This window comes from Montipora capricornis, chromosome 2 (genome assembly GCF_036669925.1).
Source record: "Montipora capricornis isolate CH-2021 chromosome 2, ASM3666992v2, whole genome shotgun sequence".
NCBI lineage: Eukaryota > Metazoa > Cnidaria > Anthozoa > Scleractinia > Acroporidae > Montipora > Montipora capricornis.
The window spans coordinates 9972257-9987256 of record NC_090884.1 but is presented as its reverse complement, the minus strand read 5'-3'; the positions used below and the strand labels follow the sequence as shown (position 1 = coordinate 9987256).

The following is a 15000-nucleotide window of genomic DNA, read 5'->3' as shown; positions in this document are numbered from 1 at the left end:
TTTGGTGCTTCATTTCACTGTTTCATTGTTTAGTAATGTCCGATTACAGGAGAACAGCCTGAAAATGAACTCAGACGGGTCTTACTCTGTCTCGGTTGCTGGGCCGAGACAAGAATTTCTCACACCGGTCTTAGTTTGTACCAGTCTCATGTAAATGACAACAAATCTCAGACCAGGTCTAGAAATTTCAAGCCTGTATGCTTTGCGGTAAGCCACATATTTATTAGACAAGATAATTATGTCATTTCATGGTGAAACCAGGCATGAAGCATCTCGTCCTAGTCATGTGAATGTTTACAAAATTTCATACCCGTCTGATTCTCGGTCTCATAAATGATACCCACTTAATTTGCTTGAATTGTCCCCTCGATCTACTTAGTATATATATGTTTTGACTCGATCTGTAAGGGAATATAAATTGAGCCAGAGGTAAAAGGAGGATGGGCCTTATTTGCATATAATAGTGAAAGGATTATAAAATTTGAGATAGATTTACAGTACTGCTCAAAGGTAAGTTGACAGTCACTCGCGAGTCGTGAAACTCGACTTGAGACTCTGTTCTCCATCAATTTCGAGAATCAAGTCTCGAGTCAAGTTTGGCAACTCGCGAGTTGAGTCTTTCGAGTTTCAAGTCGAGAAAATAATGAGCTTGATGCTTGACTGATCTCTCGAGAAATAAATTAGACGAGCAAAGCGCACTTGTGTGTTGTACATGCGTCGAAAAAGTGAGTCAGATATCAAGTGCAAGTAGTTCTGTTGACAAAATATGTTCCCGTCGCTCGTTTCCTCAAAGGATCAATGAATAATCTGTTGCGATCATTTACAAAACGGCTCTCTTCGCAATCGACTTAAACATGCTACGATTCTCTTGGCATCCAAAACAAGCAAGCAGAATTGCGACCATAATTGACCATTCGTCTTTTGATGATTTTGATAAAGTTTCAATTCAGTTTTTGTCACGATGGGAAGGATGCGGTAGTATTCGGAATTCCAGTTTGTTAATGTTACAACGCCAACTTTCGAACGAGGCCCCTTTTTACTCCGATAAATTACATGTCCGTGGTCATTTTGCTAGTTTGTGACTGGGTTTGTGCCTGGGGAACCCATCGGAAACTCAGAACAAGTGAATAAGATCGCGACGTTATTTTTCTAAATGCCGAAGGATAATGAAGATATTAAATTTTTTTTCGCAGGCCAAGAACATTGAAAGCTTGCTTAGAGTCGACATGAATATTGCGTACAAAGGCGCCATTAGCGAAATTGTTCATTTCTTCGAGACATAAAGCGCTTTCTCCAGTTCTTCTCGAGTTCATGCATATTTTAAAGTCCATCTTTCTCGACTCTCGATTCTCAAGCCTCGAATCGAGTTTCGAGGATCGAATCGAGACTGTCAACTTACCTTTGATCGGTACTGTATATTACAGCGCTTATTTTAAACAGCCATAACAAAATAGTGCAAAATTAAATTTCTTCACACAATAAGAATTTATATGTAACACATACTTGAATATTTCCCATTGGACCATCATCATCAGCATAAGTAGCAATGATTACATTGATGCTCTCCACACAACGCTGGAAGGTCTGATAAAGATCCTCCATATCCAGTTGCAGTTCTAGAAGAGCACGGTCCATTTTATTCATGAAAAGAACTGGCTTGATTCTCTCACTGATAGCTTGTCGCAACACTGTTTCAGTCTGGACACAAACACCTGGATGAAAACACAAAAGCTTTCTTAGCCACTATTTTTTACTAAAAGATGAGAGAAATACAGCATCGCCTGAAAGTAAAGACCACTTTCAATTAATTCCCAATCTGTAGGACAAAGCAATAAGAATGCTTTGCATTTGAAAGGTTTGTTTCTCTCAGGGGACAGAAGAACCATTATTTTGTCCTCCAGATTGGGAATTAATAAAAATGGGTCTATTGACCCCTTTACCGCATCATTGCCAAGTCACCCTGTCACTACTTTCACTCAGTATTCCTGTGGTAGGCTGATTTTTTTGCTGAGGGAAATTTACCGCTAGGCTCTAAAGTTGCCATGGGAAAGTCAACCAACGTAAAACCGAGGTCATTAAAATGCTGCAGTGAAGTTGGAAAGGGTTTCTGTTGACCTTGTGTTTCGGATAAAGCCAGATTATAATTTTGAAATCTCACCGAAGAACAGAAACTGAACAGGTTTCGGCTGGAAATTGCAAACAGCAAAGGGCATCATAGCCACTAGTCATGGACCTATGTTGGCCTTCCTTTGCCATGTGAAGAAAATATCCATAGCCAGATTCCAACCACATTTGAAACATGCTTTGTGACATATTTTGATTGCAGTGCAAAACGAATGCAAACAAATTTTGTTGCTTTTCATGACTTTTCAGAGATTCAACCAATTTTAACAAAATATTGAATAAAAAAATATTTCAGATGAAGTTTCATGTATTTTTGGCTATTAAGTGAAACCAAAATTTTGCGCTGTTCTTCGCAAGGCCGTGCGAAAATTCAAGCGACATATCCCTAAGAATAACAACCTTTCAGGAGAAGTACCATAATTATTTACCTGTGCATAAGTCAATCCCGTGTATAAATCGACCCCCCATTTTGCATGGAAAAAAAGGCAATTTCTTAATTTATTTGTTAAATGTTCATGGGACACTAATCTTGTATTCTTCGACTTCTGAAACTGTGGATACACAAAAAAATCAGGGCCTCAAGCACTTTATAGTTTTGTGGTTCAGCAGTTGTTGTATATGCAGGCATTTTGTCCTCGAGTTTCAAAAAAGTTCTCAGAAAATGTACATGTAAACCTCAAACTAACCTGTTTCATTGTTCAAGGATAAAGGGCTTTAGAGGATAAGCACCAACATCTCAGAAGCAGGAGTCAATCTTTGAAAATAACTTCAGAACGATGCGAAATGTGCAAGGTTTAATTGGTCCTTGACTGATAATTTCTCACATTACAAACAAACAACTCATAAACCAAACAAACGAAGTTTGCAAAAGCATTTAAATCAGCCAGGTTTGTATAAAGAATAAAAAACAATCATTACCAACCAGCATTTTCAGGAAACACGAATGACGATGCTTGCACGCAAACACGAGGTTTTGCACCAGGTCACTAAGCCCTTGAATGATCATGTTTTATTAAAAGAAACAGAAATGCCTTTTAGAGCAGTGTCTATTTGATATTTGTGCTTGTGAGTATCTTCAACATTTAGAGTTGGCCAAATCTTTTTTCATTTCAACTAGAATTGCTTACATTCATTTTGAAGTCTTCTGTCCACTGCATTTGTTATGCCCAAGACAACATTATTATGTTAATTTTGAATAAATTATTTAGCTGGAACTTGGCTCTAAATCTTTGACCCGTGTATAAGTCGAAGGCGATTTTTGGAGTTTTTTTGAGGCCATAAAAGGTCGACTTATACACGGGTAAATACGGTAATAGCCCATTTTGACAGCTGATAAGAGACTCAACGAGTTTGGCTTTTTATCCTTTCAATCGCACAATCAGATTACGCGAAAACAACGGCTGATGCGTGAGGTAACGCATCAAATGACGGGGATATCGCTACTCTTTTTAAGGATTCGGAGGATAAGAGGAGCTTTTATGGTTTTCCTGTAAGAAGAGGGGATACTAGTGATAGAAATTTTGATTCGGATGGCTTTAAAAGTGGCGAAGACGACGGTGGCAACCAAGGCGCGAACGATGACACCGGTGCTGAAGAAGCTCGCTGGAAATGATCAGCTCGATAATGTTCATGTTCCAGATTTCATGGCAGCCACCGGCATTTATTTTGTTTTAGATGATAACAAATTAGACATTTTTCGTAGTTTTCATAGGAGATGATCTATGGGAATTGTCGGGAACTGAAATGTTGGAATGCCCATCAAAAGCTCTTGCCCATTTTCATGAAGTAAGCAGCAAAGAATTTAAGGCCTTCAAAGGTATTAACATAATCACGGCATTGATAAGCTCCAGAATTAAGCTTTATATTGGTAAACCAATGAATTTTTTACTGTGAATAACAATGTTTTTGTCCTAATTTAATTTGAAGCAATTTTTGCCTTACACATACTGTATTTACCCGTGTATAAGTCAACCCCCATTTTTGATGGCAAAAAAAGCAATTTCTTAATTTCTTTGTTAAATGTTCATGGGACACTAATCTTGTATTCTTCGATTTCTGGAAATGTGGATACACAAAAAAAATCAGGGCCTCAAGCGCTTAATGCATGTAGTTTTGTACATGTGGTTCAACATCTGTTGTATATGCGGGCATTTTGTCCTTGAGTTTCGAAAAAGTTCTCAGAAAATCGAACATGTAAACCTCAAACTAAACCTGTTTCGTTGTTCAAGGATAAAGGGCTTTAGAGGATAAGCACAACATCACAGGAAGCAGGAGTCAATCTTTGAAAATAACTTGCGAATGATGCGAAAATGTTCAAGGTTTAATTGGTCCCTGACTTTTAATTTCTCAAATGACAAACAAAACAAAACTCATAAACCAAACAATACAAAGTTTGCAAAAGCATTTGAGTCAGCCAGGTTTGTATAAAGAATAAAAAACATTCATTACCAACCAGCATTTTCACGCAACACAAGTGACGATGCTTGCACGCAAACACAAGGTATTGCGCCAGGTTACTAAGCCGTTGAACGATCGAGTTTTTATTTGAAGAAACAGAAATGCCTTTTAGAGCTTTCCGCCTTTGGAAAACGAAAATTTCCAGTGTCTATAAATTTCATATTTGTGCTTGTGAGTATCTTCAACATTTAGAGTTGGACAAATCCTTTTTCATTTCAACTGGAATTGCTTACATTCGTTTTGAAGTCTTTTGTCATTCATTTTGAAATCTTTTGTTGGCTTTGTCCACTGCATTCGTTATGCCCAAGACAACATTATTATGTTAATTTTGAATAAATTACTTAGCTGGAACTTGGCTCAAAGTCTTTGACCCGTGTATAAGTCGAGGGCGATTTTTAGCGCTTGTTTTGAGGCCATAAAAGGTCGACTTATACACGGGTAAATACGGTAACTCGGAAGATCAGTATCTTCAACAAATTATGTCAAATCGATCGTGCGTTTATATTCCGCAAATGTGTTAATACCTCCAGCGATTTTCTCTGTTGTTTTTCATTTGATCCTCAGGATGTGTTTTCAATCACTTTTTCGAACTACTTTTTGCATCATGTGGAAGTTCACTTTTTCTTCTTCTGCTAAACTTAATTCTAAAACTCAATCTCTTGTGTACATTTACTACACATACGGTTTATTTTTAGTGCTCATGTACCACCGTAATTAACATATGTAACACCGGATAAATCAATACCCGTCACATGCGGCAACCCCAAATGTCAATGGGTTAAAGGGGTACTCTGACGAAAAAACATGATTGTTCAAATGACGTCACTTACTTACTCAACGTATCGCTTGCTGCTACTTACGTAAACAACGGAAAATATGTCTGCAAGCGAAGCCATCAGAGATTCGTTATGAACCACCGCATACTGCGTGGGCTACAGTCCATAGACATTCATCATACCACGTGTAAGAGTTAAGTGTGTAGAATGGCAGGATATTCTGTTAATCCCGACCTTCATAGATCTGGTTTCACCTTGTGATATGAAGCTTAAAAGGGCTGGTGTGTGTTGGTGAGCATTTCTAATCAGAGTTATTCTGTTTTTACACTTAAATTATTTAAAACATACCAAAATCTAAAAAATACTAACGCCTGTCTTGTTTGGTCGACGTGAAACTGACAACACAACCTTAAATTTTCTTGTACGTTTAGGGAATCGTTTGGAGAACCCGTCACTGAGCAAAATAATGATAAGTATCTATGCTCTCACAGCTAAAGAAATTGAGCGCTTGTTTTCCTCCATTCGTGATGAACAGCATGAACACAAACTTGGCAAAGTACACGATCTTTTTCTAGTTTTCAGACTTAACCTTAGAGGAACGCAAAAAGAAAGCGAACAAAGTACTCAATAAGAGGTCCTCGATGGCGTTGATTATAGAGAGGAATTAAGAGCTCCACTATTTTAATAGATCAGGCTCGCTTCCCGTTTCACCAAACTTAAACCCATCTGTTTTTTTGCCAAATTTTTCAAAACTGACCCAACGGTGTAAGCAATTTGTTTGGAAATTTGGATGATCCATTTAAATTTCAAGATCGTGTGTTCCAACAATTATGAAAAACGTCCAAACGTTTTAGCAATTTGTTCGAAAAAATAAAAAAAATCGTTTGTTATCCGTGCGTTTTCAGTCGTTTAACAGAATCCAAATTGTCTGTGTTGCCTTTCACGGTCACATACAGGTAGCACAAGTCTGAATTTCAAGTCTCCAAATAAAACAAAAAGTCAGGCACAGGCAAAAAGAGATACAATCTCACCTTTCCTGAAAACCAAACACACATACAGTATTACAGCCTGGATGACAACACGCATTTTGTAGGTTGGATAATACAGCTGTCGGTTAGTTTACACTATCTCTACTGTGTCTAAGTCTTCAGCTTTACCTTATGAAAAGATTATAAAATTTGAGTCCTTACATAAGTCAAGCACTCTATCATTTTAATTACAATTCCTTGCATTAAGAATGGATTCTTCACACCATCATTGACCATGAGATCTAAAATTTGACAGTCTTCCACTTATTTGGCAAGTGCAACATCACTGTTCTTTCCCACGGCAAGCCTTGTCTTTTCTCCCACAGCAAATTTCCTGCAGCAAATTGCACCTCCGTTTTACAGAGGAAACATAATTTGCATACCTAAGTCGCACACAACCACTACCCCTGGCAAAGACGAGGAATTGCCTCGTCCTGAGGGGTCAACACTTTCAGGCGGTACTGTAACATGAAAATACCCTGCTGGTTGTCCAAACGATTATTTTATGTCTTACCACTAACACAGTCCACCACTACAAGAGCACCATCAGTCACCCGCAAAGCAGCTGTTACTTCTGAGGAAAAGTCCACATGTCCAGGTGAGTCAATCAAGTTGATAAGGAAACCATTGCCATCCCGTTCACCAGTTATATATGTCAAGTCCTCCTCACTCAGTTCATAATACATAGAAATGGCTCTGGAAAAAACAAGTAATAATTTCAGAGATAATATAAACCAAATGAGGGAAGGCATCCTTACAGGACAGGAATCTTACTCTTAAGGGGTTCATTAAAATTTTGCTTTGTAGAATTAGCATCTGAGCATTTTTAGTGCTTTTGATATACCATATTGACATGTGTCTCCCTTTTATGACATCAAAAGAAGCCCCAAAAATCAACCTTGACTTAACAATGGTAAAACATTTATGGAACCAATTTCCAAACACAACTTTATAAACACACTGCATCACTGATGTGACACTTTTAGTGACCTTTTGTAGTGAAAACCGTAGTGAACAAAAACCTAGATTCAAATCCAGAGATGTATCCAGAGTGTGTCATTGCGTCCTGGGACACACTTGTTTCTCTTTGGACACACAGAATATACCATGGTCCAATTAGATGCAGAAAAAAATTGAAGTTTTAACATGCAAACAGCATATTTTACAACAAACTTGAACATTCCCATTTCTCACTATGGAGGAATGGATTTTTGTAGTCGCCTGATTTCCTTTTGTCAACGATTTATGTCCAGCTTGAGGAGTTAAGTTTTTATTTTTGAATTCTCATGTGTTACGTGACACTATTCCAAGCTGTTTTTTTAGGCAAAACAATCGGCGACACTTTCGATCTGCCAACAATCATTTAACATTTAAGTCAAAGTTCAGTTTGGTGAATGCCATCCAAGCGAATTTCAAGCATTGGTTTTTCAGGCTTGTTAAATATTGTGAGCAAAACGACAGAGAACCCAATGGTGAAGTATATTAAATCTTTGTTTTGTGAAACCCTGTTGATCAGTTAATTCTAGGCCCACGTGTCATCGTCTGAGTTCCTGATTTTGCACTTAACCTGTTTGTTTTGCAAATCATGCTACTTTTTTCGGAGTCAGTGTTAAAAATAATGTGTTTAACATGAAACTTGAATGTATTCAATTGCTTGATTATTAACATTGGCCATAGCAAAGTCAAAGGCTGACGATGATCATTTTATTTTAGTATATATTAGAGGGGAGGGATAGGACTATTTTTGCGCAATTTAGAAATCTGAAAGGGTACTGCAGCCGCCATGGCGAGGCAATAGATTGAATATTAAACATTCTTAAATATTAATAAGCTAGACCCCCAAATTTGAAAACCTGGTTACCTCTCTGCAAATCGAACCCTGTCCTCTCTTAATGCAGAGTAAATCAAGAAGAATAAAACCTTAAGGTGAAACCCTTCCTTTCAGTTGCCGTAGACAAGGTTTCACCACATTGGAGATGAATCTGTTGTTTGACCTTAGATAAACTGCAGCAAATGTACAAATTGTTTGTTTTGTTTGAGCCCCACTATGAGTCAGGACAAAGAAACCATTCCCATTTGAAGAAAAAAAACTCACGTAGACTTGATGGTAATACAGCGTTCCTGTTCATCTTTCCTGGTGTCTGTAAACCTGGTTTCTCCAGCTTTTTGTGATGCAATAATTCCAGCCTTGCTGACCAAGGAATCTGTCAGAGTTGACTTGCCATGATCAACATGAGCAATAACAGACATGTTTCGGATGTTGTGCTTTTTGTCCATGATGGCACGGATCTGGAAGCAACCAAGTAATTATTATTGTCAAAGGCATGCCCACCTGAATTCATCAAATGAAGTATGTGGTACAGACAAAACTTAACATGAAAGTCCCTTAGATCTTGTCCCTTAGTTTCAGACCTTGCCCCTTAAAAAATTCAAGTTCAAAATTTGACACAAGTTCAACTCTTTGGACAACTCTATCAAGTCTGGAGTTGATCAATGACTTCTCTCGTTATTGACTTCACAGCATATTACCCCTTTCCTCTGTCTAATGCCAGAAAAAAGGAAAAAACAGACAATTTCACTCGTCAATGGGGGGCACTTTAAAAGGGTGAAAAAGAGGAAAGAGTGGCACTTCCATCTATAGCACTTGCACAACGTAATTGAAAAACGCAACACTAACAGGGACAAGAATTTCATTATCTCAAAATTGAATCTTCTCTTCCCATACTGGGCTCGGTTGTTTATTAATTTAATACAGGATTAGCATAATCTTTTGTTTCATGTTTTCAACTTTTTTGGTGAAGGCTTCTTTTGCTTATTTTGGTTTTTCAAGATTGATTCCCTCAAATGTAAAGTTTTGCTAAATATCAACGTTGAATAGCATTTGGGAAAAGAGACAAACTTCTTGATTAATTTTTATCTGGGATTAGCCTTAATTGGCTTTTGAACAACCGGACCCAGGAGTCCATGCGGACACAACAACAGGGTTTGAAATTGCAACCATTTACAGTTGCATTTGCGACTGAATTTTTTGCCTTTGCCACTAAAATATCTGGAGAAGTTGTAAATTTCCGACTTGTTTTCATTTTCGCTCTTTCGAAACAAAAGGGTTAGTAGTTGCCACTTAGCTGCTCTTTTTACTACAATAAATCAAGAAAGGACAAAATTATTTTGTTTCTCCCCTTGAGTTTTCTTTTAATCTGAAGATAGCATAATTGTAGCGTAATTTCGCTGCAATATTTATTACTTGCACAACTCCATTCCTTCGATATCATTCGCCATTTTCAGCGGTTTCTTTAAACACAAGTATTGTGGGCTCATATTTTGTTTTGCTACACCGCTGACAACTGCAGCACGACGATTTTGCGACTAAGGGCCTGTTCGATTGACCCTATTCCGGAATAAGAATACGCAGAGTGATCATTTAAAAACACTATGTGTGGAGTTTTGCAGCATCAAGGATAATAAAGCTCTGTTTAAAATAGCATTTTAGCAGATGTTTGACAACATTAATACGAATCTCCGCAAAAACTAGGGATTTCTAACTTTTATTCCATGTATTCCTATTCCGGAAAACGGTCAATCGAACGTGCCCTAAATTTCGCAAAATTGCAACTGGATTTTTTTTTTTTGCTAATTTCAAGCCCTGAACAACTATCCACACACCAATCACTACTTGCACAGGTAGCTATAACTACATCCTATTGTCATGCTGGCAGGTTGAAGGTAATAATTACCTCTTACTACCCGAGAGCAAGTGCGGAAATGGGGATAATTGGCCCGAGGCTCGGGCAGTAGGACCTTGCTGTGCTCAGTCTGTACAAACACAACTAACGGCAATTATTCCCTACTACAGTCCCAAGCAAGAGAGGTTACAAAATGAGTCGATCAAAGTGCTCCATTTTTCACAAAATTCACTCGAAGGTCCACTTCCACCCTTGATGCAACACAATCATTTTGCTTTTGCTTTGAAAATGACACTATTGTTGAATAGTGTATTCAAATTGGCTAACTATGTTTGCCACGTCATTTCAGGCTTTTTCTCAAACGAAAAAGATCTTCATGAGCTTGAACATTGTGTGGTCTTACCAGGGGTTTTAACAAGTGAAAACGCTAAAATTACCTTTTATCTTTATGGAGTCGAGTGATTTAGACTTAGAATTGCTGGAATGGAATTTGTACAGTTTGGCTTTTAAACAAGAGGAAGATGACAACACCGAAAATGCCAAGGTACATGTAGCTACAGTACCGCTCAAAGGTAAGTTGAGAGTCTAGAAAGAAACTTTGAAATATGCACATGGTGTGTGGGGAGAAAAATATTATCTCCATTATCCTTATTCATGTAGAATAAAAACGTCGCAACCTTACTCAATTATCTGAAAAAAAACCCTAAATTTCTGATGCGTGCCATCTGGGCACAAACTAGCAAAATGACATGGACATGTAATTTATCAGAGTAATAAGGAGCCTCGAAAGTCAGCGATGTAATACATCAGCAAACTGGAATTCTGAATACAGTACCGCATGTTTTCCACCAAGACAAAAGATCACAATAGAAAGAGAACATGCTCTAAAAAAACCCACACCAGTATACCCAGACATCCGCAGACCGCACAGCTTGCGTGTGCAGGCTTGCCTGCAGTATCTGATTCATTCCTACACACTAGAAGCTATCCTTCTTACTTTTTAAATATTCTCAAATTATTTCGTTCATGGTTAAAATAATTGACATTACTGTATTTTGTCAAACGTAATTCAAGACGTTATGTGACATCCCTCGTCTGCAAGCGAAACTTGAAACATTTACATTCCCATAACACAACTGCCTTACAAGGGGCGTCACTAAACACAGGAACGGAAAAGAATGTACCAGAATAAACCGGAACACCGGAATGAACAAAATGAACAAGAATGGTACTGGAATATACTGGAACCAGCCGGAATGACGCCAGAATGACACCCAAATAAAACGGAATGAACCTGAAAATGCCAAAATTTTGTGTTTTAGTTAGCACTGACCAATTTTTGGTTTCTATCAGCTTTTGTTGCGTCACATGATTCTCTAAGGGAATTGTACATGTTTTTCCCTTTGTAACATTTGGAGCAGTTCAGTCATGAGAAACATTCGACAGATAGCTGAAAGAATAATTATTTTATTTTATTTTAATTTTATTTACCCTCGTCCATATTGTATAAAAAGAAAAAGGAAGCAAGTATGAACAGGGAAGCCACAACAGTGAACAAAAATTGAAAATTATGAGATTAAAAGCAGCAAGTAGAATGTCAATGTCTATGTCTATTAGACCATTGGTAGTCATGTATAGGAATATCAAGTCCAGCATCTCATGCCAGTAACTTATCAGTTGTAGTGCATAAGCCTCTCCTTATGACATTTCTGTTTGGAAGGACTATTTGGTAGTCCTTCTCTGTACTCGTTCAATACATTAATTTTAATCAGTTTGTTTGATCAGGGGGACCAAACCTGTGTTGCATAGCCCAAGTGCAAACAGACAAGGGCCAAGTACATGGCGCGAGGTGTACTTGATTTATTGATGTACCTCAATGATCTACGAACAAAACCCAATAGCTTGTTAGTCTTATTGCATTGATGGTGAACTTGAATTGACCATGAAAGATCACTAGAGATCCAGTCACCCACACCTTTCTCTTCACTAGTAACATCTAAGGCAGACCCCTTTATAAAATATTGATACTGGATAGAGTATCTCTTCCTTGTTATTTGCTGACACTTGCACTTCTGCTGGTTAAATAAAAGAGCTGATGATTCTGACCAAAGACTGTTTAAATCTGCCTGCAAGGCTCTACAATCGTCAACAGCGAAGCATGCCACCTCAGAAGAATTGCACCCGGCAGACAAGTTGCTAACAAACAGTAAGAATAACAGTGGTCCCATTAGCGATCCCTGGGGTACACCAGATGATACAGACACCTCTAGGGATGATTCACCAGAGAGAGTGACCCTTTGCTTGCGGTTGGTCAGGTAAGCACTGTACCAGTCGAGTAGACACCCAGAGACATTAAATTGCTCAGGTTTACAGTGCAAGAGTGAATGGCATACCTTATCAAGGGCCTTTGACATGTCAAGATAGACTATGTCCATTTGCTTTCCAGCATCAAGTTGTTCACCAATTTGATCAAGTACTGTGAGAAGCTGAGTGACGGACAACCTTCCTGTAAGAAGCCATGTTGAGCAGGACTAATAAGGCGCATTTGTTGTGGAAGTAATATATTTTTTCATGAACAAATACAGTAGCAAGAGAAACAATGTTATCCTAATTGCTTATTTCTATGGATCTTGGAGGCAGCTTTCACCATGCGAGTCAAAAAACCCAAGAACACAGGTCAATTGTGTACTGACCAATCACAATCAAGTTCAGCGAACCACAAACTAATTACCGTTGCTGCTTGCCTGCTTCCCACGACTGACACGCAGCGATGTATCCAGAGTGCGTCATTGCGTCCTGGGACGCACTCGTTTTCCTTTTGGACGCATAGAATATGGAACAAAGGGTCCAATTGGACGCAGAAAAAAAATCGAATGTTTATGCAAATTACCAACGCCAGGAAAAACATGCGAACGGCGTATTTCACAACGAAATTGAACATTCCCATTTCTCACAACGGAGAAATGATTGAGTTCCTTAAATTTCAAGGTTAGCTGCTATTTTCGGATTTTCGTAGTCCAACAATTTCATTTTGTCAACCATTATGTCCAGCTTCAGAAGTAGAGTTTTGAATTCGCACGTGTTGCGTGACATGATCTGAGCTGTTTTTTACGTGAGGGAATCGGCGACACTTTCGATCTGCCGCCAGTGATAATAAAACATTTCGGTCCAAGTTCAGTTTGTTGCATGCTTTCCAAGTAAATTTCAAGCATTAGTTCGCTTATTGTGAGCGAAATAACAGAGAATCCAAAGGCAAAGTATGTTAAATTTTTGTTTTGTGCGACCCTGTTGATCAAAAAATTAATTCCGGGCGCACACGTGTCATCGTCGTCTCGGTTCTTGTTTTGCATGTAACTTGTCTGTTTTGCAAATTATGCAACTTTTTTTCGGACTTAGTGCTATAATTATTGTATTCAATCGCTTGATTATTAACATTGGCCATGGCGAAGCCACGGCCGCACGGGCCGACGATGAACTGTGCATCGATCGCTAACAGTTGTTTACTCTTTTGTTCCTAAATTACGCCTCAAGTGTAGTTAAAATAAATGATGCTCTTTTACGGAAAATTGAGATTCAGTTCTGTTTTTTTTTCTGTGTCTAGATCATTTATCAACTGGAGCCAACAGCTCCTACAGCATACAGATTTCAATGTGATCGATGGAGCTTTGACAGCCCCCACAAAAAGGGGTCCAGAGGACCCCCAAATTTGAAAACCTGGATACATCGCTGGACACGTGATAGAGATATATACGGAAATTGATTCTTTTTGTCTTCCCAATTCGGTTGAAAAATGTCAAACCTGAACGCAGTGTTCCTTGTTTGAAGAAAGAGTCAGAAGCACAGAAAAAAGATTGTCCACTGATAATATATATATATATACATGAGGAACATTATATATTTTCATTCCGTGGGAACAAAAAGTGAGTGGACCGCTTTGCAATTGTGAGAGCATATTGTAACTTGTTCCAAGGCTTGTTGCTTCCCCATTCATGTTAACTGTTCTTTTTCCTGTTAGTCTTAATCTGCATACTAATTCATTCACAGGGTAGAATGTGGAAAAATTATGTTTCGTTCCTTTGTCTATGCTAATCAGGTTCATTCTGGTGTTCTTCTGGTTTATTCTGCTTCATTCTAGTGTCATTCTGCCTCCTTCCGGTATATTCTGGTACCATTCTTGTTCATTCGGGTGACATTCTGCTTTATTCCAGAGTCATTCTGCATCATTACAGCATGTTCCAGTTTATTCCAGTATATTCTGTTCCGTTCCAATCCATTCCTGTGTTTAGTAACACCCGCCTTTCAAGACAACTTTGAAAACAAGGCCAAAATATGACCAATAATGAGATGGGAGCAGCACAAGAAGCCCGCAACTATGCCATGCGACTTTGCAAGTTCCAAACTCGACCTGAGACTCAAAATCAAGTCTCGAGTCAAGTTTCGCGACTTGCAAGTGACTGTCAACTTACTTTTGAGCGGTACTGTAAGCGACAGAGTATCCATGTGCACACTTTCATTTTTTGTTTTCAGTGCTGAAATACATGGCTTTTACTTTTGGATTCAAAACTCATATTTCTTTGTAAATTTTGATTGTTAGGATACCAGGGATGCAGAAGTAAAATGCTCTTCCAAGTAATATGTCCTCGAAAGAGTGGCAGAGGTTAAGTGCCAAGAAAAATATGTTCGGCACTGCAAATTGAAATATTAAAGAAGATGATGATTATGAAAGGCTTTCTGAGATTTCTTCAATTCCTGTCATTTAGTGATACGATGAGATTTATGCACAGCACACAATGCATTCAGGGTGGAAATGGGCCTTTAAAAACTAAAAATTACCAACAGCCTGAAGCACCAATAATTGCTTTTATCATTCGATGTATTTTGTCCTTCCTTTTCATTGGCCGAGAGCCCACCACGTGACCTGTAAATAACTGC

The 15000-nt window shown here is 38.4% G+C and overlaps 1 protein-coding gene across 1 annotated transcript in view; it reads right to left on the bottom strand.

Annotated features, from left to right (window-relative positions):
- Positions 1-15000, bottom strand: part of LOC138038780 (elongation factor 2b-like) — a 37822-nt gene that overhangs the window by 21047 nt on the left and 1775 nt on the right. The window contains exons 3-5 of the mRNA XM_068884822.1: positions 8481-8674; positions 6900-7081; positions 1504-1712 (exon numbers count right to left, since the gene is read on the bottom strand). Coding sequence (XP_068740923.1) covers positions 1504-1712; positions 6900-7081; positions 8481-8674 — 585 coding nt within the window. The remainder of the gene's footprint in view (positions 1-1503; positions 1713-6899; positions 7082-8480; positions 8675-15000) is intronic.